This window comes from Garra rufa, chromosome 15 (assembly GCF_049309525.1).
Source record: "Garra rufa chromosome 15, GarRuf1.0, whole genome shotgun sequence".
Lineage (NCBI taxonomy): Eukaryota > Metazoa > Chordata > Actinopteri > Cypriniformes > Cyprinidae > Garra > Garra rufa.
In genome coordinates this window covers 14,316,219-14,341,722 of record NC_133375.1, presented here as the reverse complement: position 1 = coordinate 14,341,722, position 25,504 = coordinate 14,316,219, and the positions used below count along the sequence as shown (strand labels likewise).

At 38.0% G+C, this 25,504-nt stretch overlaps 1 protein-coding gene across 1 annotated transcript in view; it reads left to right on the top strand.

Moving 5' to 3' along the window:
* Positions 1 to 24,947, top strand: part of adgrd1 (adhesion G protein-coupled receptor D1) — an 85,000-nt gene extending 60,053 nt beyond the window's left edge. Inside the window, exons 14-25 of the mRNA XM_073819413.1 lie at positions 1,170 to 1,243; positions 3,046 to 3,169; positions 8,979 to 9,082; positions 9,544 to 9,655; positions 12,449 to 12,602; positions 18,388 to 18,454; positions 18,571 to 18,637; positions 18,727 to 18,818; positions 18,907 to 19,033; positions 19,242 to 19,283; positions 19,545 to 19,637; positions 22,746 to 24,947. Coding sequence (XP_073675514.1) covers positions 1,170 to 1,243; positions 3,046 to 3,169; positions 8,979 to 9,082; positions 9,544 to 9,655; positions 12,449 to 12,602; positions 18,388 to 18,454; positions 18,571 to 18,637; positions 18,727 to 18,818; positions 18,907 to 19,033; positions 19,242 to 19,283; positions 19,545 to 19,637; positions 22,746 to 22,841 — 1,152 coding nt within the window. The 3' untranslated portion in view covers positions 22,842 to 24,947. The remainder of the gene's footprint in view (positions 1 to 1,169; positions 1,244 to 3,045; positions 3,170 to 8,978; positions 9,083 to 9,543; positions 9,656 to 12,448; positions 12,603 to 18,387; positions 18,455 to 18,570; positions 18,638 to 18,726; positions 18,819 to 18,906; positions 19,034 to 19,241; positions 19,284 to 19,544; positions 19,638 to 22,745) is intronic.
* The last annotated feature ends 557 nt before the right edge of the window (positions 24,948 to 25,504 follow it).

Below are 25,504 nucleotides of genomic sequence, written 5' to 3'. Positions count from 1 at the left end.
ACACATTTCCCTCTCTGAAACTCTTAGACACCCTTCTGACCATTTATTTCAGCCATACAAGTATTACAAAATTGAAAAAACTAAGTACCAGGTTTGTGTCTCCCAACACCCCTGCAGTCACACTGTTCTTTCCTTTTAGATGTTAATAGTTTGTTCTGTTCCCTTCAGGCAACAACACAATTTCCCACTTACATTTAAACCACCATTTTATTAGTTTACCATCTTCTTAAATTAATTAACCGACTTAGTTTGTAGCATTTTCCAAATCTCTTTTGCCTGGACATGGCTATGAACTATGCTTATTATGACCAAACAATTTGTTGTGACCATTAGGGGTTATTATAGTAAAAAATAAAATAAAAAACATAATAAACATTAACTTTAAAAACTTGAATAAAAAACGAATAAAAAAACTACAAGCACATATTTTAAAATAAACACAATAACAAATATAACAGCACAAAACAAAATTGCCAAAAGTTTAACTAAAAATAAAAATTAATAAAAAAAAAACAAAAAACAATTCAAAACATTAAGAAAAACTGTCATCAGTAACTGAAAATGTCATATTATCGTTTCACTTGTCATCCTCAATGTTCCTCAACACTCACCACATTAATAATATCTTTATTTCCACCTGCTGTCAAACGCAACCACGACTGGTTTACATTTTGAAAGTTCAGGGTTGGTATGTTCTTCCGATTCTCTCAGTTCTTTCCTGTCTTAAACTATCACCAGTTTGACCGGATAATATCCTAGAGGTAAATTCCGAGCTGTTTCCGAACATCCTTCATCCACTCCACCAGCTCGTTTCCATTCATGTCTGAAATATGGCTCTGTTCTTTACTCCATCCCAATAAAGTCATGCCATTCATGCAGTCATTGATGTTCTGAGAATCTGACTATTGGAAAGAGATGAAACGCGTTCTTGTTTCTGAGTGTATATTTGGTTGAAAGGACTGTGTTTGTGTGTACATTTTAAAATGTCACCTATTGATATATTTAGCAATATGGTACCACTGATTCGGAAATACTTATTTCAAACCTCTTGTGTGACAAAGTAAACCTTTCTAACTCAATGAGTCTCAGAAGGACTTTACTGTGTTAACTTACAACGTATCAGCTGATATGATGTTTCATTCTTAACTACATTGTTCCCTGTCTTTCAGAGTAAAGAACAGCAGCTCCAGGCCTTAAACAACAGCAATAAAGTGTTCCTGTACTGCGCCTTCCTGGACTACAGGTGGGTCTCACAGCTTCAAATATGTATTTATGCACACAAATGTTAATTTCATATGGCATGCAACAGTTATTTGTTTGTAACTTGCAAGAATAGTTAAAACATTTATATTGGCCTTCATGCACTTTAAAGTTTGGGATCAGTAAGACTTAAGAATTCTATGCTCATCAAGGCTGCATTTATTTGATCAAAAATCCAGAAAAAACTGCAATATTGTGAAATATTATTACAGTTTCAAATAATGGTTTTCTATTTTAATATATTTTATAATATAATTTATTCCTGTGATGCAAAGCTGAATTTATATCAGCCATTACTCAAGTCTTCAGTGTCACATGATCCTTCAGAAATTATTCTAAAATGCTGATTTATTACTTTTATTATCAATTTTGGAAACATTTGTGCTGCTTAATGTTTTTTTGGAACCTGTGATTCTTTTTTCAGGTTTTTTTTTTAAGAATTCTGCTTTGCATCAAAGGAATAAATTACATTTTAAAATATGTTCACATAGAAAACAGTTATTTTACATTGAAATAATATTTCATGAGCATGAGAAACTTCTTTAAAAAACATTAAAAATCTTACTAATCCCAAATTTTTTAATGGCAGACATTATGGGATGCCATTTGGTGCTTGTATGTTTTTTTCTTTCTCAATATAATGTTAAAATCACAACTTCCTTGAATTGTTAAAATCTGCTGTGTACTTTAAAATACATACTAATAACCACCGTGGTAACAAAATAACAATATTTGATTTAAATAATAACTATTTAAATAACATATAAAGCCAAATGTGATGATGACTTTTTTTTTTTTTTTTTTTTTTTTTTACATACAATAAACATACAAAAACGTAAAGTACTTAAACATAAAAGTTTATGGTAGCTTTTTAACATTCTTTTAAAACGATTAAGATTGCAGTGTGGGATTCATGTTTACATTTTTTGATATTTATAGACATCTTTCACTTTATTTATGGTCTTTTATGTTTCTCTCTGAGTGTGTCCCAACTTTCACTGTTCGAAGATATTTATGCAGTCCTTCCTGTATATTCTTTCTCTCCCATCTATCTCTCTCAATCTGTCATTTTTAGTGTCTCATTTCACATTTCCTGTTAAAGCTTGTCAGGTAGTGCTTTATTACATCAGTGTGTGTGTGTCTTATATTTATGTCCCACTGTTATCCCATTACCTACGTAAGGGCCAGAAATATGCTACGTTTAGGATATTTAGCACAGCTACATTGTGTTATCCAGCTATTTTTATGTTGACTATTTAAAGAACAGAATCTGCAGTCTCGCAGTCTAAATCTTTCTGTCTGTCTTCCAATTCGTCATTCAAACATGTCTTTTGGAAATCGTGAAAGTCTGTTTTTAATAAAAAGCAATTTTATACCATAATAGCTATGCCCGAAAAATCACTTAAAGCCAATGAACAAAGCCAGTTTTTAGGATCATGTGAAAAATGTGAATAATTTGAAATGGAGCATGTTTGATTTGGATTGAGAGCCCTTCCTCTCGCTCTCTCTCATTCTTTCTTATGCTCGTTTGTTCTTTCTCCCATGTGGGTATTTAATAAATGACTGCATCTTTAATGGAATGATGAAGCTGGAGTATTGGCTCTCGCTGAGATTAATGGGGTCTTGCGTTAGTTTTGATTTAGTTTGGATCTGATTTGATTAATAACTCGCTGGTAATTGCATTAACGCTGGGCGAGGGTGTGAATGTGTACGGTTTCAATATAAACAATGAACAACTCCAGCAACTGTAATGCTCAATTAAACCTGTATGTATGTGTGTTTCAGCTCCAAGGAAGGCGTGTGGTCCAATGAGGGCTGTGTGAGAGCTGATGGAAACCTGTCCTTCTCTATTTGCTTGTGTAACCATTTGACAAACTTCGCCATCCTTATGCAAGTGGTTCCAATGGAGGTGAGACACTCTCAGTGTTACTATTTCTGGTGGCAACTTTATTTGGCGCTATAGATGAATTACCATTCGTCTTGCTTGTTTTGGCAAATTATTCGGTATTTAAATAATTCAAGAGCTTTACAGCTCATTGTGTGTGCATATATGTGTGTGTGTGTGTGTGTGTGTGTGTGTGTATTTAGGTTTTACACAATTCTGTCTGGATGCTCCATGGAACATTAAATTGAATAGTGTGACAGTAAACCCATTTATATTTCTATTTTAAATAAATGCTGTCCTTTTAGACTTTCTATTAGTCCTGAGAAAAATCTTATCGACCCAAACATTTGAACAGTTGTTACTTTTGCAGAGTACATTGTTAGGAAAAACACATTTTACTGATTTACTGTACTATTTAGTTGCTTTCATTATTATTGATTCTGCTAAGTTTCACTGTGACAGCCCCATTCTGTTTCAAGTAAAACAAGCATTCAGCATAAAAAAATGCATCTTGAGACTTTCTCCATTCCATCAGGTTACATCTATCTGGTACCAATGCAAGAATGCATTTTGTCTAAATGGCCTCTTTTAAATAAAACGTGCAATATGAAATATTTCTAATTTCAAATGCAAATAAAAGAACTGAATACTGCTTTACAGAGATATGCAAAAGCAGACATCTTTGCATATTCACCTTTAGTGGCTAGGGTTGGGTACTGAACTCTGTACTTTTAAGGCTCTGCCAATTTTGATTAATTTAATGCATCCTTGTTGAATAAAATGATATAAATACACTTCTTAAAATAAAATATATATTTATATTTATATATCACTGACCCCACACTTGAACAGTACTCTAAGTAGGGCCCTATGAAACTCGTTATATTTTTTCCAAAATTCCATTTGGTTTATTTATATGTTTAAAATTCTGTTTTTTTCCCCTTTAAATATTTCTGGAATCAGTTTTTTTTTTTTTTCCTTTTTAATTTTTCTAGACTCTGTTTTAATGGTTAATTTAAAAAATATTAATCAAAAAGCATGTCTAATTAATTTAAATCATGAAATGTACACTATTTAACAGACTTTTAATTTACCAGTAGTTACATTTTTACCAAAGTCTGTGTTTCCATCCATTTTCTGTATTCCAATTTAATTGTTTCATTGAATTTTAATAATCAAAAGCATCACTAATTAATTTTATAAAAAAAATATAATATTATTATTATTATTATTATTATTATTATTATTGTTGTTGTTATTATTATTATTATTATTATTATTATTATTATTGTGTGTATATATATGTATGTATGTATGTGTGTGTGTGTGTGTGTATATATATATATATATATTTATATTAGGGGTGGAACGGTTCACAGAAGTCACGGTTCGGTTCGTACCTCGGTTCAGACGTCACGGTTCGGTATGATTTCGGTACAGTGGAGGGAAAAGCAAATCAAAAATGCAGAAGGCAATTAGATGTATTTCCACTCACATACCCAACAACCGCTGAACAGCGGCGACACACAGTCCTCGTCTTTTCCACCACTCTCTCGCCTGTACTACTGTAACTGACTGGAAAAGCGAAGTTTTCCCAAACTTGCGATCTTAAAGAGGCCGGCGGATCCTCTAACTCTTGTGGAACACCACCACTTGCCATACTCGCTGTCGCTGCTATCTCTGACTCACTCACTGGATGGACCATCGAGCTGACAAAAAATTGCAGAGTGCCAGAGAATGTAGACGGGCTCTGATAGAGCGCATACATAGGCGGAGCTCGGCTGCATCGACTTCAATCAGAGCTTCAAAGCTAAAGCGGGGCTAAATATTAGCTGTCCCTAAAGAACCCGCGTACCTAACAGTAGTTCCGCATTACATTAATTATTTTGCAGGCAAGTTTTTTTTTATTTTCATACCGTGTATTCTCCGTTTAAATTCATGCACCGAACCGTGACCCCCGTACCGATTCGGTTCGAAACGAATACATGTACCGTTCCACCCCTAATATATATATATATTTATTCATTCATTCATTCATTCATTCATTCAAAAATACTGTGTAGTGTATTTACATTTTTCTGGTAAATAATTTTTGGGGTAAATATATTCCTAAAAAAAAATTGTTTTAATAATTTAATTTTTAATTAGTAGTAGTAGAAATTAAATTAAATCATATATTTCTGTCACAGATTCTTTAAGTTAAGCTGAACTTTTATTTTGACAGGTTGCTGTGAAGACCTTTAAGTCTCTGATTGTAAATGGTATGATGATAGTTTTTCTCAAAAGAAACAGTAAAATGCTCATAAAATGACTCTCAGAGCAGTTCCAGAGATTGTTTATGTGTTCATATACACCGCAAGCCCCACACGCGCTTCAGTATGTGTGTGCCCTGCTGAAAAAAACAGCTAAAACCAGCCTTGGCTGGTTGGCCGGTCTTAGCTGGTTTAAGCTGGAAGTAGCTGGTTTTAGCTGGTCTCCCAGCCTGGCCAAGATGGTCAGGCTGGTTTTAGCTGGTGGTTTCCCAGCCCGACCAGCCTGGCCAGGCTGGGAAAGTGGCCAAAACCCCTCTAAAACCAGCCTGTTGACCAGCTAAAACCAGCCAACCAGCCCAGTTTGTGTTTTCATAGGGCCCTATGTAAGGTCTAACTTATACATATTATACTCCAAAAAATATTTAAGAAATGTACCATGTTGCTAGTATATTGCAACATTATTCTAATCAGTAAACCACTCATTTACTCATTTAGTCTGACTAGCTAAGCTTATCCAAGCTGTAGACATCCAGAAATATGCATGTATAATACAAAACTGGCAGCGAACTCTGATGTTAGTGGAATTTCTCAAGATTCCTTGATTGAGCATGTAGGTCATTTCCCAGCAGGGATCTCTGAAAACACCAAGGCACTGCGATGAATGCGATGCTAACTGTGTTTCTCGTCTTCAGCGAGCCAACAGCATGCAGGGCTTGAGGTTTTGTTTGGCCGGGGCTCTCAGTAAATCAGCAGCAGAGCTTTAAGAGAGAAGACAATTTGGACGTAGTTAAGACACTTCTCCAAGGGTGACGTGCTGGATTTTGTTTCCAGGTCATTCGAAACCCGTCGTTGTGTGTGAAAGCGTCTCGAGGGAGGCCGCTAGTCCCAGGCTGTGCGGGTCGAAGACTGTGGGCTGGGTTTGGGCGGACAGATGGATTGTCATTTGTCAGAGAAAGCTTGTAAATAACATCTGCCTTTGAAATAGCGAGCGACAGGAACAGCTAGATATTTTGGTAACCCTTGTCCTGTTGATTTATTTAAAGGGAGCTGAAGAGCGAATTTAACTCAGGGTAAAGACCTTGTCAGCTACAACTACGCGCTAAGTAGGGACATGTTTGTGTGTTTGTGAAGATGAGAGACGTATTGCTTCACACGACGGCAGGTTGCCGTTTCGAGATTTCGAGATGCGTGAGCCAAAACCGAGGCACCCAGGTGCAGCTTGGCTCTTCTGCGTCTATCATCTGCATGTGTTTGTTGAGAAAATCTGTCCTCGCTCAGTCATATAATCATCTCCTCTGGAGCTTTGATGCTGATGCCCGCCTCTGCCTGGGCCTCAATTAGCGGCTCACCTCAATACTTCAAGCCTGGAGGAAATCGTGCTTTCTCCACCGCTCCGCAGATCCTCGATATTCTGGGCCCACGATAATCACAAGGCAGGAAGCGGAGTTAATGTACGATCGAACCCACGCACGGAAATAGAATTATGGGGGAAAACAACTGCCGATGGGTCCGGCGTGCAGATGCAACACTGAGTACCAATTACTGGCACTGGGTCAGAGAAACCGTAACAATACAGCTCTATATCATGACAGATGTTCGGGAATTAATCAGTTCACTCTTTACCGACACATGCGTAGAAGGTGTCGTAGCATGGAAATCTTTCCACCTGTAGTGTTAGTTGCAGCATAGGCTTATTGGAAATACGTGCCTCTATATACATTTCTGCAAAACTTAAAAAAACATACCTATATGTACAAATCACTGCAGTTTCCAGTTGAAATGAACACTTGAGGCAGTAAAACTACTACAACTTTTTTTTTTTCACACAAAGTATGATTTACACACAGATTTTTGATTAATAAAGCAGAATTTTCACACAATTACTTAAGAATATTAGACTAGGATAGAATAGAATACAGAATATTACATTATGGCTTCAAAATAATTTTTAACATCCTGAGTGATTTGAAAACTGATACTTCTGAATCGTCACACATACAGCTTCATATGGTTAGTTTTCTAATTTAGTAGGTTTGCTCGATAGCTCACGTGATACGACGTTGCACTTAAATGATGAAGAGCTCCGGTAAAAAAAAACTGGTAAAACTACGGTTCGACAAAACAGCTAAAAAAAACCCAGCTTTTTTATCAGGTAAGTTTAGGGTTGGGTGTCGGTGTATAGGGATATTTTCACCACAATAGAGAATTAACTTTTAGCGACACTACCTGGATATTTGAATTCTGAACAACCACAAAATGTACCTCAAACACAATATGTACCTCAAACGAATATGTGCCATATTGCTATGCGAATATGTGCAATGTGTTTTTTTTTCATGAACGCGCTCAGGACAGTTAAATGTTGCGGTGGATCAGAGGTAAATAATAATATAAATACTGTTCAGTTTCTTGCACAGACCAATCATTTTGTGTCTTAACACCTCAATGTATCGTCACGAGCCACAGGGTTTAATTTGGTTTTGTCTGTGTATGTTTTTTTTTTTTTTTTACTCAATGATTTGGTGCCCATTGACTGCCATTATATGACTGACAGACTGCAACGGTTTGAGTTAAAAATCTTTGTTTGTGTTCTACTGAAGAAACAAAGTCACCTACATCTTGAATGCCCTGGGGGTAAGCAGACAATCCAATTTTCTTTTTTGGGTGAACTATCCCTTTAAGGTATTTCCAATGAGCTTGGGTTGATAAGTTTTTTTGGTGCCAAAAATGTGATAATTTATTTTTTATGATCATTTTACAATTTCTTATTTAACTGGTGATAAACAAAATCGAGTTGTGAAACGTTTATGAACCATCTGTTTTTAAACCAGTTGTGATTTCAGCAAATGTTTTAGTAGTAATCTTTTTTTGTTTGATTGTTTGTTTACCAAGGCTGCATTTATTTGATCAAAATTGCGCCCAAACAATACTCTCGTCACATGGACTATTTTAGCGATGTCCTTACTACCTTTCTGAGCTTTAAACGTTTCAGTTGCATTGCTGTCTATGCAGGGTCAGAAAGCTCTCAGATTTCGTCAAAAATCTCTTAAAATGCGTTCTAAAGATTAATAAAGGTCTTACGGGTTTGGAATAACATGATGGTGAGTAATTAATAACAGTAAATAATTACATTTTTAGGTGAACTATCCCTTTAATGTGCAAAGAGACTGAATATAGAGATATTTGTTTACATTAAGAAAGACTGAGGCTGTCACTAATCATCTTGTCTCAACCGTTGGTCTACCATGTCTGTGAATAGTTAGTGCGCTCTATGAAAAGCGACTCTTTCCAAGAATTTATTGGATTGATTGTCAGGCTCATGCAGGTCTGTTCTGATGATATGATCTTGAAATTTTCAAGTCATTTATAATTATGCGAATGTCAATCCCAGTGCAGCTGGTCTTCGGTAACCTTTGACTTTTCAATCAGTGCATTGTTGCTGTGGTATTCAGTTTTTCTGATTTGTGGTTACATCTGGGGTTTTCAATTCCTTGAAACCTCCTTCAGTGTTGTACAATAGTCCAACTTCAATCATTTTCATCATCTCATTGCCTGTGCTGTCATTTTTGTCTCCACCTCAGCTGTCAAAGGCCCACCAGGTTGCGCTGTCCACTATTAGCTACATCGGCTGCTCTATCTCCATTTTCTGCTTGGCAATTACACTGGTCACCTTTGCCGTGCTGTCGTAAGTATCCCACAACAATCTATGGTCCCACTATATAGTAGGTGGCCTTAACTACTATGTACTTACATTTAAATGAATCATTTGATACAGTTCACTTAATGTGTACATTGTTGGCCCATCCCTTACACTTTAACCAACCCATAACCCTACCAATACCACCAAACCTGTCCCTGTACCCATATCCCACCTTAGTAGCAGCAAAAGTTTGTGTTTTGCAAAACAACATGAACACAGAAAGTACATTGTATTTATTTTTGATGTAAGTACATAGTAGTTAAGGCCATCTAATATAAAGTGGGACCCAATCTACTATTTAAATATGGTCAAAAATGTTTTATTCACATGGCTAAACTTCTCAGTTCCTTTTGGATTTATTAAATATAATAACTTGCAATTTCAATTAATCAAACACTATACGCTTTTAATGTTTCTGCACAATTTCTGTTTTTTTGTGCATACAGGTCCGTTAACACCATACGTAACCAGCGTTACCATATTCATGCAAACTTGGCATTTGCAATCTTAGTCGCTCAGATTCTTCTGCTCATCAGTTTCCGCTTCAATCCCGGCACGGTGAGTCTATCTAACTCTCTGTTACAGGTTAAACCTAAATCAGTGGTTCTCAGCTGTTTTGACTCGAAGGCCCTCCGTTGTCAAACACAATAACAGATAACATAATAATGATGACTCTATGTTCTTCACCTACAAATAATAGAAATATAGGCAAAAAATTGTATCTATTAACCCTTTCACACGTGAGTTTAAAATATTCTATCTAACCCCAAAGAGAGAGTTTTTTTAGGCGACCGTTATTTTAGAATGTTTAGCATTACTGTTTCAATGTCGACGCGTCATGTGACACACCGCAGCCACAACAGCACTGTAAGACACATGGATCGCTTTTATTTCGTTTTTCCTTTTTTATTATTAATATTCACAAGCATGCTCACTATATTATGAAATATCTGATATTCCGATTTCAAAATATGTACAAGTAAATGTATTTAAAAGTTGAAACACTTTTATAATGACCGCGTTAGTTAATCTATACCGGGTGATGGGCGCCGCCATGTTTGTTCGCGCTGAATCCGAGCTGTGGGATTTACAACACGCAAATTCATTCTCTCCTCCCGAAAGACATTAAAGTAAGTCTCTGGTGAGCTGGGAGAAGAGGAGAGTGAACTTTGTAGTTACCTACATAATCTGTATATGATATCAATAAAATATGTTGTCAGAATATATTTGTAGGATCATTATTGCCGCTTCCATAGACATCAGTGTGTATTTTACAAACTATAAATGTATGGTTTTGCTAGTACGTATGCGTATTTAAATGTCTGAAACCTAAAATAAGCATTATGTGGTTGAAAACAGCAGCCGATCACGTGATGCGGCGAACGTTCGAATCACACCGGTGTGATCGTACGCTTCAGGGACCAGCCAAGACAAATCGCACGGGTGTGATCGTACATGCTAAAGGGTTAATAATAATGTATTAATTTATTATTTATACTAGCAATATTTTGAATTGGCTTTTATTTATTTTTATGTTCTGTTTTCATGGTAATTTTAGTTACATTTTTAGTCAGTTTTGTTATGTGCTTCTGTCCTTTAACTCACAACTGAGTTTATATCTCACAATTCTGACTTTATATCTCACACTTGCGAGTTTATATCTTACAATTCTGACTTTATAACTCATAATTGTGAGTTTATATCATAATTCTGACTTTATAACTCGTAATTTTGAGTTTATATCTCACAATTCTGACTTTATGTCTCAAAGTTGTGATTATATCTCACAGTTCTGACTTTATAAATCACAATTGTGAATTTATCTCACAATTCTGACTATAACTCGCAATTGTGAGTTTATACTTAAATTCTGACTTTATAACTCACAAGTGCAAGTTTATATATCGCAATTCTGACTTTATAACTCATAATTGTGAGTATATATTACAATTCAAACTTTATAACTAACAAGTGTGAGTTTATATCTCACAATTCTGACTTTATAACTCACAGTTGTGAGTATATCTCAGAATTTTGACTATAATTTGCAATTGTGAGTTTATATCTTACAATTCTGACTTTAACTTACAATTGCAAGTTTATATCTCACAATTCTGACTTTATAACTCGCAATTGTGAATATATCTTACATTTCTGACTTTAACTCACAATTGTGAGTTATTATCTCACAATTCTTTATAACTCAGTTATCTTAACTCTATCAAACTAGTTATTTTACTAGTCAATTGCAAGAAAAAAAAGTCAGAATTGAGATAAAGTCTCAATTACCTTTTTTATTTTTTTAATCGGTTGCGGAAACGGGCTCACTGCAAAAAAAATGCTTTTCTTACTTAGATTTTTTTGTCTTGTTCCCAGCCAAAATATCTAAAAATTCTTAAATCAAGAATTATTTTCTAGACAAGTAAAAATTACTGTCTTGTTTTCAGAAAAAAGAAGTCAAAATTAAGTGAATTCTTGCTTAAAACAAGCAAAATAATGTGCCAGTGGGGTAACCAAAATAATCTCATTTCAAGCAGACAACTAGATTATTTTGCTTACCCCATTGGTAGATTATTTAGCTTGTTTCAAGCAAAAACAAACTTAATTTTATCTTCTTCTTTTTTTTTTCTGAAAACGAGATTTTTTGTTTTGCTTCATCTTACAGTACACTAAATGAAAATTAGAAATGAACTTAAAGAAAGTGTAGATTTTCATCTAATATTTATATTTTTTATTTAATCTCTATTTTAAATAACAAAAATGTTTTAGTTTTAGTTAATGATAATAACCATTATTAAGTCATACATGTTGTAGAGTGCAGTTCTGCACTAAAAACAGCAGGGGGGGGGGGAATTATTAACTACAAAAAAAACTGACATTATCCACACAAATATTGATAGAAGATACTTGCTTATGAAATGTTGGAATTACATCAGCCTCTCATTTACAATGTGTGATTGTGTTTAATTTTGTTTGTTGTCTGTGGTGATTATCGTATCCTCATCAGTATCAGAAACAGCATGTTGTCATTACATAAAGAAATCTAATAAGCTGGAAAGAGCCGATGACTCCACTGATCTCCTAACAAGCCTCCGGCATTACGGTCAGATTCATTTGATTGTGCTTCCTCTGTGTGAGGACTTGGCTGAAATCTTGCTATGGTAATGTCATTGTTGAGATCATCGAGCTCAACCACGCTGTCGCCCATATGTTTATTTTAACATCATGTTATGCTTTAGCTAAGATTCACAAAATAGATCAGTTTTCACTGCAGTGCATTTCGTCTAGACGCTTGTCCTGATCCGAAAGGCCACAGTGAATGAAACTGTCCTCTCTCTCTCTCTCTCCCAGCTCCCGTGTAAGATTATGGCCATATTGCTGCATTTCTTCTTTCTGTGTGCGTTCGCCTGGATGCTGGTGGAAGGGCTGCACCTCTACAGCATGGTGATCAAGGTGTTCGGCTCAGAGGGCAGCAAACACTTTTATTACTATGCCATCGGATGGGGTTAGTACACCACAGAATGGCCACAGATTCATATAAACTACACACTTCATCTGAAAAACATGCTTGAACTGAATAACAGAATCACACATGCTGAGAAGGAAAACATCAGATCACTTTCGTTTGCCTTAAACGACCCAATACGGCGTAATGTACAAACCCAAGGGAGTCAAATGAGGTTATCCCACGGCAGGCATTAGCACTAAGAGAAATCAGCCTCCTCCCTCAGCCATGACTGATGTGGCAGTGTCATTGGAAAAGGGAGGAAAAGAAGACATTTGTGCGTTATGGTCTGTCTGAGATGTCAATAGATGAAAGGACAGTGAGTCTTCAGTGGGTCATCGCTAATGATGCCGTCACTGTTATTAATTGACCTGATCTCAAATGTGCATATGTGATAATAGACAACATGTGCTCTCCCGTGCTTTTGAGAACAGTTTATGATTGGCCTTTTGTGTTTTTTTTTTCACATAAAATGAGATTGCCAGAGCTACAAGAGGCCTTGAAGTAAATCAATATACTTTTAGTTTTATTAGTACATGCGAAGTTGGCATCGTGATAACCGAAGGTGTTTTTCATTATTACATATGATAAAGTGTTGAATAAATAGACGTGTTTATTTGTATCCATAGTGACACTGGTGATACGCTCAGTGTGGATGAAGAAAACAGGCTTTGTTAAACTTAAGTCATTACTTTAGATTGAAGTTTACTCCCTTTCTAAAAGCCTTTGGCACAGCCAGACTGCTCTTTATTTATGGTGGCACGAAACAAGCGGCTACAGTCCAAAAAGTTCTTATTTTAGTTCCTACGACATAATCTGAAAACTTCTATGCTGGGTTTTACAACAAGGTATTTTTAGCTCCAATGCGTTCCAGGTTTTTTCCCACAAACATTTGTCTTTTGACACGTCATTCCTATATAACAAAAACATATGGTGTGAGTGAGAGAGGGATTTGACAACACTACTAAGCCAGAAACTTTTTATACTTTAAAGTGTAATTTATTCCTGTAATGCAAAGCTGAATTGAAACTTAAATGATTCTGAAATGAGGAGGCAAATGTACAGTTGAAGTCAACTTTACACTCCCCTTTCAGAATATGCAAAATGTTAACAAACAAACTAATTAATTATTTTACTAAAATAAGAGGGATCGTACAAAATGCATGTTATTGTTTATTTAGTACTGACCTGAATAAGATATTTCACATGAAATACATTTACATATAGTCCACAAGAGAAAATAATAGTTGAATTAAAAAAAAGAACCTGTTCAAAAGTTTGCATACACTTGATTCTTAATACTGTGTTGTCACCTGATGTCACGCGGGTGTGCAGGACGAGACGAGACGATAGACGAGATTAACAATCAACAGTAAATTTAATAGAATTCTCCAAGATGAACAAGGCAGGAACAGGCAGGAACACAGAGGGCTTTCACACACATCCAGATAACGTTAAAGACCGACAAAAGACTAAACTCAAAGACAGACTTATAAAGGGCAACTAATTATCAAACACAGGTGACACAGATGACTAATGATTACAAGGACAGGTGAAACAGATAATGGCTAAACACAGGGCTAAACCAAATGAACACAGAATGGCAGGGGAAGACAATGGGAGAAACCAATGACAGACAGGGTTGTGACATCACGCCCCCCTCCGGAAAGGCGCGTCCTCGCGCCGTGGAAGAAACGAGAGGGGCGGAAAAACAGAGTACATAAGGGAGGAGGCTTGGGCGGAGGACGGTACCCCTGGAGGGGGACAACAAACAAAGTCATTAGAGTCCAGGGGGGCGACGAAGGTGGGAGGAGCCAGGGAGGAAACAGGAGGGACCTGAAGCAGGAGGAACTGACCCAGACCACAGCCATGATGATGGCCCACGGTGGAGCCGACGGAGGGAGGAGCCATGGTGGAGGAAGGCGTGCCGACTCCATGGGGCCGACCGACAGAGGCGGAGCAGATGGCGGAGGAGCCCGAGGCGGAGACGGAGAGCCGATGATCCGGGGTGACGCCGAGGATCCGGAGGGCCAAGGTGGAGCAGGCTCTGGCGCCCGAGGCGGAGGCGGAGTCCCGGAGATCCGCGGCGGAGCCGGAGCGACAGAGGATGGAGGCTGTGCCCGCAGGAAGGAGGAGTCCCAAGGAGCCGGTGGGACGGCGCGACGAGGCACAGCCGGAGGAGCAGAGTCCTGAGGAGCCGATGGGGTGACGACTGACCAGGGCGGAGCCGGAAAGACGATGGAGCCCGGTGGAGCTGGTGGATCGACGGGCGACGGTGGAGAGGAGGGCGTCGAGAGCCGTGGTGGAACCGCGGGGTCGAAGGGCCGAGGCGGAGTCCAGGACTCGGAGGCTGGAGGCGGAGCTGAGGAATCCTCCAGCCGAGACGCCGATGGAAGCTGGCAGTCCCGCGGCGAGCCCACTGCACAGGTGGATGACTGAGGGTGAGCAGGGGGACTGACAGGTGATAGCGGAGATTCAGGACGGCTGGACGGGACCAGCGGAGATTCAGGATGGCTGGACGGGACCAGCGGAGACTCAGGATGGCTGGACGGGACCAGCGGAGATTCAGGATGGCTGGACGGGACCAGCGGAGACTCAGGATGGCTGGACGGGACCAGCGGAGACTCAGGCATAGGCAGAAGAGGGCGGGTGGGTGGGAAGTTCAGGCAGGCCAGTGGTTCTGTGGAAAAGTCTATTAAGTCCCCAGAGTGTTGCTCATTCTCACCCCCAGTGGTGGTGCAGTGGGCAGGGCTCTCTGTAGCCCTCTCTTGCTCCACGTCACACTCCACCGTCGCGGATGTAGCAGTCGGCTCTCGCACCTGGTCCGATGGGTCCGGCTCTGGCTCTGTCGCTCTCGGCTCGGGCTCTCCATCGTCGGTGGGCTCGGGCTGCAACTCCGCTTGTCGGGGTGATGTTGGGCTGGGTTCTGGGTCTGGAGTGGGGCTGGTGTCATCCTTCGCGGTCAACAAGGCTCTGCTGGACACCAGCACCCACTCGATGTAGTCGGCGAGGCTCTCTCGAGGACCCTCCCCGGACAGCTGCCTCTGGATGTTATCATTAAGTCCCACGCGGTAGAACGTGCATAGGCAACTGTCCGGGTAGTGCGTAAACGGGGCGAGGAATATAAAGTCTCTGGTGTGGTCCTCGAGAGAGCGGTTCCCCTGCTTCAGGAGGAGGATGAGGACGGCGGGATCATTCATGACGGGGGAAAAAAAAATAAACTAAACACTGATACAAAAAAAAACGGAAAATAAACGCAGGGGAAGACGCCGTGAATTTTTTTTTTGGGTCGGTCTTTCTGTCACGCGGGTGTGCAGGACGAGACGAGACGATAGACGAGATTAACAATCAACAGTAAATTTAATAGAATTCTCCAAGATGAACAAGGCAGGAACAGGCAGGAACACAGAGGGCTTTCACACACATCCAGATAACGTTAAAGACCGACAAAAGACTAAACTCAAAGACAGACTTATAAAGGGCAACTAATTATCAAACACAGGTGACACAGATGACTAATGATTACAAGGACAGGTGAAACAGATAATGGCTAAACACAGGGCTAAACCAAATGAACACAGAATGGCAGGGGAAGACAATGGGAGAAACCAATGACAGACAGGGTTGTGACACCTGAATGATCCACAGCTTTTTTTTAGTAATAGTTGTTCATGAGTACCTTGTTTGTCCTGAACAGTTAAACCTAAATCCTTTAGGTCCCACAAATTCTTTAGTTTTCCAGCATTCCATTCGGTACAAAATTTTTTACCCCCTCCCCAGATCTTCATGTTTTATAATTCTTGTTTTTTTTTTTTTTTTTTTCCTTCTGAAGCATCAGTGAGCATTTAAACTGAAAAAATTTTGTAATAGTTGCATATGAGTCCCTCAGTTGTCCTCTGTGTGAAAAGATGGATCTCAAAATCATACCTTCATTGTTAGAAAAGCATTCAAATACATAATGCTGGAAAACCAAATCATTTGTGGGATTTTTCTGAAGAACAGCGGGCAGTTTAACTTTTCAGTACAAAACAAAGGACTCATGAACAACTATCACTAAACCAAAAAAAAACACACAGAGCTGTGGATCATTCAGGTAACAACACAATATTAAGAATCAAGGAGATGTCGGTGCCGATAGCCTCGTGCACAGTGCATCGACATACAGCACCGGTGTGCTTTGGGCGTCCCGTGTTCGAGTCCCGGCACGTGGACCTTTCCCAATCTCATCTCCCCTCTCTTTCCTACTTCATTTCCTCTCACTACTGTCCTATCAATAAAAGGCAAAAACACCAACAATAAATCTTTAAAAAAGAATGACTTTTGAACAGGGTAATTTTTATGAATTAAATCTTATTTTATAAATCTTATTCAGGTCATTACTAATTATTCCATGGAATGTCTGGATACTGGATTCTGATTGGCTGGCAGGTGTGCAGTAAAACCGTTTAATGCACAGGTAGTTCCAAGTCAGTTTAATCACCGTTCTATATTAATGCGCTGCTTTAATTGATGCACACAAACGCAGAGAGAGAGACAGAGAGAGATCAGAGATCGCATTGTGCTGCGCACATACATAAACTTCTTGTCAGCACTTCCCCGCGATTCTGTCATCTCTACCTCTCTCTCGGTCGATGGATAATTTACTGAAACAAATGCTAGATTTCATTCAAATAAATGTGATCTTACCGCACTATTTCATGTCTGTGTCTGATTTGAAGCAGGCAGAATGCTAGAGCTGCGTGTCATAACTGACGAAAATAACCGTCTTTTTTTACCTATTCAGTCAAATATTGCGCTGCAAAGAGCAGGACTAGTTTTAACTTGCCTATAACTTAGCAAATGACCATGGAATAAGCGGGATAATCAACGGCTTGCCGTGCATTAAACTAAAGGATTTAAAATGCACTTCGCGGAGGCAACCACCCTCCGCTTCGCGTCGGGCGGTTATTAGCCTCCACGTCGTGCATTTAAAATCCTTTAATGCACGGCAAACCGTTGATTATCCCTTACATAAACAATAACATGCATTATGTATGACCCCTCTTATTTTGATAAAATAATCAACATTTTGCAGATTTTCAAAGGGGGATGTAAACTTTTGACCTCAACTGTAAATTAATGTCCCAGTCAAATTTTATTGGTTAAATAAACATCAAGTACAGTATAAGAAAACTAACTATTTCTGATTTTTTTAGATCATCAGTCATCAAAGGTTTCTAAATATTGGTCACAGACATGGAGATTTACTTTAAATTTCACTAAGCTGATAACTCACTAAAAACTCCCACAGATTATGTTTCCATGCCTTTTTTTTTGGGCCACATTTGCCTGCAGTGTGAACATAGCCTCAGATTGATTCACGAACACAGAACGCGCACAAACAAAAACAAAAAAACAGTATTTATCTTATCAGAACCAGTCATATCCAATCATATCGCGATGGAGGCATTCTCAATTGCCCCCAACAAACCCACTACACACTTTAGGAGGTCCTTTAAAACTCACAGTAGGCTCAGGGGAAGCAAAAGAGACGCGGACTGCCGCTTTCTCTTTAACTGCTGGCGTCGTTGTTGGGCAATGTTTCCTTAGAGAAACAAGTGATTATACATTTTTTAATGTTATATTTTGTAATTTTACTTTTGTACAAAAGTTTGTAAAATAGTCTGTGTATAATAATTATAAATTAATTAGAAAAAAATGGTTAGAAATTCTTTTCAATAAATTACACTGCTTAAAATTCATACGTATTAACCTTCCCTCTAAAACTGTTCATATCTTTACTCAGGTTGTCCTTTGGTCATATGTGTGGTGTCTATGACCTCATCACTAAACAGCTATGGAGAGGTTGGCAAGTAAGTTACCATTTCAGCATCATGGGTCATGTCATGGTAAACAGATGTCCAGTCTGAAGAAAAAAGATGACTTGTCTGACATCATTTGTCTCTCGTTTTGTCCTTCTCTGTATTAGTTGTTGGCTCTCACTGAAGAATGGGGCGATTTGGGCTTTTGTAGCCCCTGCTCTGTTTGTTATAATGGTAAGCAGCTGTTAATGAGGTGTGTTAAATACACTACATTAGGTAACCACGAGAGAAACACTTGTAATGTTGAAATCTCTGCTGTCCAGGTGAACATTGGCATTTTAATAGCTGTGACGCGGATCATATCCAGGATCAGCGCTGAGAACTATAAGGTTCACGGAGACGCCAACTCTGTAAAGTGAGTTTATCTCATAATTGTAATAGCCATCATGCATATTTTTTTTTTTGTTGTTGTTGTTTTCCCACATGCGTGTTTGTCTTTCTAGGCTCACGACTAAAGCGGTGGCGGTACTCTTGCCCATTCTGGGCATATCGTGGATCTTTGGGGTTCTGGCAGTGAATGACCACTCTCTACTTTTCCAGTACATGTTTGCAGTGTTTAACTCACTACAGGTCAGATATCACTACTGTGTAACATAACAATTTCACCAGCAAACTGATTGATTTCCAGGCTCCAATGTCAGTCACAGCTTTACAAAATATGGGACATAACAATGTTTGAAATGACTTTGGACCTGGACTGACTTGTAAGAACTTTCGCAGATGTGAGTTGGAGCGCAACATTTAGTGTTATCTGTTGTTTTTCTTTTATTCCTCAAAGGGGTTCTTCATATTCCTGTTTCACTGTCTGTTAAACTCTGAGGTAAGAGTGTGTTTGTGCAGCTGTGTCAGAAGTCTGTGCTGTATGTCAAGGGAAAATGTCTGACGTAGCAACAGCAGACTGATGTAAATAATAGTTAAAGTGTCGCCATCTAGTGGTGATGATTTGATTCTTCATTATGTGAATGTACTTATAGAGAGATACTTTCAAACTATTACAATCTCCTTTCAATATTAAAACCAGAGCAAATTTGTCAAGCATGCTGTTTGTTAACAGAATTAATGTCTTGTTACTGCTCTTCAGGTGAGGGCTGCTTTCAAACACAAAACCAAAGTGTGGACTTTAACCAGCAGCTCAATTCGCAACATCAACGTCAAACCTTTCAACTCAGATATAGTGAGTAATTCCATGCTTTTCATTTTTACACTACAGATTCATTTCAAATAAATGAGCAGCAAAACAGAATATTAAAATGATTTCTTAAGGATCATGTGAATGATGCTAAATATTCAGCTTTGAAATCGCAGGAATATTAAATGCAGTTAGTTAACCTCAAGAGTGCTTTTTGACCTACTCGAGTTGGACTTAAGTTCATCTCATGTACTGAAAAACATTTATGGTAAACAAAAAATATACTTTTATGTCATTCCTATTGAAACTTGTATCATGTATTTAAATGTATTTGTGGTCGTACATTTTTTTTTAATAATGTTGTAATTTAGAACATTCACAAAATGAACTTTAATATCAAATAATACACTGCAGTTAAAATTATAAACAAGTGCTTCACATGTGCTTTACTATGTTAGTCAACACATCAAAATATGTGTACTTCTTTAAAGCTTAATTTAAATGTACTTTACAGTAAATCTTTAAATTTTACAAGATTAAAAATGCACGTTTTAAGTGTGCTAAAAAACATAGTTATAAAAGTGTTCTCTCTTTACTTAAAGGATTAGTTCATTTCCAGAATAACAAGGTCCAAATTGCAGTTTCAATGCCGCTTCAAAGGGTTCTACACGATCCCAGCCAATATAGGTCTTATCTAGCAAAATGATCAGCCATTTTCTTTTAAAAAAATTTAAATCAAGCCCGAAATTATTCATACCCCTGGCAAATTCAAATTCTTAAAGTTACTTTTATTCAACCAGCTATTTTTTTTTTTTTTTTTTTTTTTTTTTTAGAAATGACAGACGTCTCCTAAAAGATAAGACGATGTACAAGAGGCATCATTGTGGAAAAAAATATTAATCATCTTTTGTTTACATCTGAACAAAAAGTGGCATGTCCAAAATTATTCATACCCTTCTCAATAATCAATAGAAAAGCCTTTATTGGCTATTACAGCAATCAAACGCTTCCTATAATTGTAATCTTTAGCGATCTCTTACAGGTTAGAGGGTCTTCTTGCCATCACCCTGATCTTTAGCTCCCTCCACAGATTCTCAATTGGATTTAAGACAGGACTAATGTTTTTGTCTGCTAACCATTTCTTCACCACTTTTGCTGTGTTTTGGGTCGTTGTCATGCTGAAATGTCCACTGGTGCCCAAGGCTAAGTTTCTCTGCAGACTGCCTGATGTTGTTGTTGAGAATTTTGATGTATAGCTCCTTGTTCATGCTGCCGTTTACTGTGATTAGTTTCCCTGGTCCACCGGCTGAAAAACACCCCCAAAACATTAGGTTCCCACCACCATGTTTGACAGTGGGGATGGTGTTCTTAGGGTTGAAGGCTTCTGCTTTTTTACGCCAAATGAAGGCTACATCATTGTGGCCAAACAATTACATTTGTTTCATCTGACCATAAAACAGAACACCAGAAGTCTTCTTTTTTGTCCAGATGAGCATTTGCAAAGGCCAAGTGGGCTTTTGTGTGCCTTATCTGGAGAAGTGGTGTCCTCCTTGGTCTGCGTCCGTGGAACCCAGCGGTGTGCAGTGTCTGTTGGACTGTCTGCCTTGAGATGTTGCCACCAGCAGAGCCCAGATTCATCAGGATGGCCTTGGTGGTGATCCTTCGATTTTTTTTTTTTTACCTCTCTCACTATCCTCCGGGCCAGCACAGGTGTCACTTTTGGCTTCCGACCACGTCCTCTGAGATTTTTCACAGTGCGGAACGTCTTGTATTTTTTAATAATACTTTGCACTGTAGCCACTGCAACTTCAAAACATTTAGATATGGTCTTATAGCCCTTTCCTGACTTGTGAGCAGCCACAATGCGCAGCCGCAGGTCCTCAGTGAGCTCCTTTGTCTTAGCCATGACTGTCCACAAACCAACAGCAGAGAGCTTCTGTTTTTCACCTGTTGAGTTGATTAAAACAGCTGTTCCCAATGAATCATGGTAATTAGGATACTTTAGAACAGCTTGGACTATTTGGAATGGTATAGAACTTTGGATTTTTCCATAGACTGTGACAGTTTGCAATAATTTTGGACATGCCACTTTTTGTTCAAATGTAAATAAAAGCTGTGAAAAAATTTTTTTCCACATTGATGCCTCTTGTACATCATCTTATAATCTTTTGGGAGATGCCTGTGTCATTTCCGGGTGAACGTGATTTAACCAAGTACAACATGTTACTGGATCAACATCCTTGTTGATCCTGGAACAACATTCCAATCAACCAATCAGAATTAAGGGATAACTTTTCAGGAAATGTCAGTTTTAGGCTTTCGATCAGGGTTAGGTGCTTGTTAAACAGCTATCATATCATTTTAGGAATAAATTATAGGTAGGGTTAGGTTTAGGGGTAGGGATTGGGTTAAGTCTATATTTTGGACAGTAATGTTGATCCAGGATTAACAAAAGATGTTGATTCAGGAGCATGTCTTACTTGGCAAAATCACAGCGACTGTCATTTCCAGTTAAAAAACACTTGCTGGTTGAATAAAAGTAACTTTTAGTTAAAATTTGCCAGGGGTATGAATAATTTCAGGCTTGACTGTATATACCATTTAACCATAAATGCTCGTCTTGCATTAGCTCTGCGTTCCGCATCTGCAACTTTACGTATTACGTAATAACGTTAGAAAGGTCACACATGGTTAGTTCTTTATCTGTGTACTTTGCTTCAAAAAGGTAGGGTAGGGTGTAAAACTCTCAATTCCTCCAACTTTAAAATTGTCTGTCATTTTAACTGTCATTTTTTTAAAGGGCATTTAACTTTTTTTGCACGCTCACTTTGTAAACACTGGGTCAGTATTTCCACCTATGTCATGCATGCATGCTTTCCACTGTGAATGTACTGCGTGAAGTCGAGCTAATGCAAGATGAGCATTTATAGTTAAAAAGTATATAAACAGTATATATTTTGAATGAAATTTTTATTCTGGAAGTGAACTAATCCCTTTTATTTCATCACTGTTACTTTAACCGTAGCTATTTTACAAATACTTTTTTTTAAAGATTTAAAGAACACTAAAAGTGCACATTTAATCAAATGAAACGCTTGTTTTTCATAAGCATATTGGAACCCAAAGCTGTATTAATCTGGTTTTCTTTCGCAGATGAACGGCAACAAGGGCGGCGTGACTCCCACAAAGATGAACACATGGGACAAAAGCACCAACTCAGCCAACCGCATCGATTTGTCAGCAGTATAATGGCTTCGGGCCCAAAGAAAGCAAGAAGACAACAGCGCAGCATTTCCTCTAGAAGATGTGACCCTCTGACTTTCCAAGTATTGAAATGGCTACAAACACTTGCAGCCAGTTGTATAATAGTTAACTCACAACATGAAGTTCTCTGATGTCATTTCCTCCTGCTGATGATCTCTCTAATACAAACATAGGACAAACCGCCCATTGTTGGGATAAAGGAGAGTGTGACTTCTTTTTGATTGTTTGCTAATAATGTGGTCTGCTAAGGAATCTGCATTCAAGAAAACACATTAACTCTCACAGACAGGAGATTCAGTACCTGTACTGTATCAGTGTTTCCTTGCTTTGATTTGTTTTTTTGGACAACACACTAGACCTGTGCTACATTTGGACCACTGTTTCGCCGTCCCTTAAACAGAGGAATCATCAAGTACAAATCTGGAGTGTCTCAACAACAGTGAGAACGCTTCTTTGCAACCAGTCCAAGCAAACTAGCAGCTTCTATTAATTCCTGTCCATTTGTTTATCTGCTGTGGCTTTAAATAAGACATGGAACAGAAGTACAATACGGGGCAAATTCTCTTTTTTAATCTAGTATTGCAAATGGAACTTGTTTTTAACCAAATAGGGTTCAAATGGGGAATGATTTCCTAGAACAATAAACATGGGACATGTCTCTTTTAAAACACTAACTGAACACCTAAATTGTACTCTATTCATGGACCATGCCAGATAGTTTCCTCATGATCTCATGTATCAGTATGCGTCATTTCATAAAGGTGGACACTTGTGTAGTGATGTACATAGCACAGAACTGACACTAAGTGCCTTAAAGCCAGTGTGTGACACACACAGCAATGCAGTGTCTGTAATTGTGACATATTTATTGGTACCACAACAGGTCAGTGTATTATTAATGTGTGACCACATACAGTATATCTTTAAATTATTGTCGTCGTCGTCGTGTTCCAACAAGACTTTGATACTGCTTGAAAGATCTTATACAGTATCATAACACTGTTGTTATCAACATTATAGCTTAATCAGCTATTGTTTGTAGATTATAAGTGGATGTCTCAGTGTTGATGCTTTCTGCCAAGAACAAATTGCAAGGTACTTTGAAGACCAAAGTTTCTCCCAAATTAACATTTTAAAGGCCAAGTGCACTTCTTGATATTTAATATTTGAAAATAATTGTTTATGTCTCTCAATCAATGGACGTTCACTATATTTGTTTGTCTTTAACACATTCACTAGATGCTTTTCTTATGAAAATGCTGACATGATAGTACACCAGATTACACATGCTTCATAAGTATTAAATAACACAGTATGATCTCAGAATACACACACACACACGGCCATAGCAGTGTTTTGAGATTATGCGGTATATATATAAATATTAAGAGACTTTTACAGAGGAAGTGCCTTTGCTCTAAAAATTCCAGTTAAAGGAGAAGTTCACTTTCAGAGCAAAAATGTACAGGTAATTTACTTACCCCCTTGTCATCTAAGATGTTTGTGTCTTTCTTTCTTCAGTAGTAAAGAAAATGTTTTTTGAGGAAAACATTTCAGGATTTCTCTCCATATAGTGGACTTCTATGGTGCCCCCGAGTTTGAACTTCCAAAGTGCAGTTTAAATGCCTTTTCGACTTACTCTGTCTTGAACCAAGACGAGCATTTGAGGTTAAAAAGTATATAAATTGTAATATTTTTTTTTAGAAAATAACTGATTGTTTCACTAAATAAGACTCTTCTTTCTCGGCTGGGATCGCTTAGAGCCCTTTGAAGCTGCATTTTGGAAGTTCAAACTCGGGGGCACCATAGAAGTCCACTATATGGACAAAAATCCTGAAATGTTTTCCTCAAAACACATAATTTCTTTACGACTGAAGAAAGAAAGACAGGAACATCTTGGATGACAAAGGAGTAGTTCTGGAAGTGAGCTTCTCCTTTAAGAGTGTTGTTTTTCAGTGTATAATGTGAGAAATCTTTCTGTGAAGTTTTTATTTGATTGATTCCGTTTTCTTGATCTCTTCTGTTCTAATGCAAATGGATTTTTCACAGTTTTCTTTTATGCGAAATAAAAACTTTATTTAAGTCTAAAAACTACTGTGATACGAGTTGTACATATTTGTAAGTCCTATATTCCAACATGAATCTTTTATGAGAGTGTCATTTATTTAGAGATCTGATTATTAAAGGATTAGTCCACTTCCAGAATAAAATCCTGATCATTTACTCACCCCCCATGTCATCCAAGATGTTCATGTCTTTCTTTCCTTAATCAAAGAGAAATTAAGGTTTTTGAGGAAAACATTCCAGGATTTTTCTCCATATAGTGGACTTCAATAGGGATTAAGGGGTTGAAGGTCCAAATTGCAGTTTCAATGCAGCTTCAAAGGGCTCTACACAATCCCAGCTGAGGAATAAGGTTCTTATCTAGTGAAAGAATGGGTCATGTAGTATTTACTGGCACTAGCTCTGCAATGCCCGTCCGCATTATGTAATCACATTGGAAAGGTCAGTTCGGTTAGTTCTTCGTCTGGGTACTTTGGTTCAAAAAGGTAGGGTAAGGTGAAAAACTCCATCTCATTTTCTCCTCTATCTTCAAAATCATTCAATATCATTGTTTTACCCTTTTTTTTGTAAAAGGCGTTTGACTT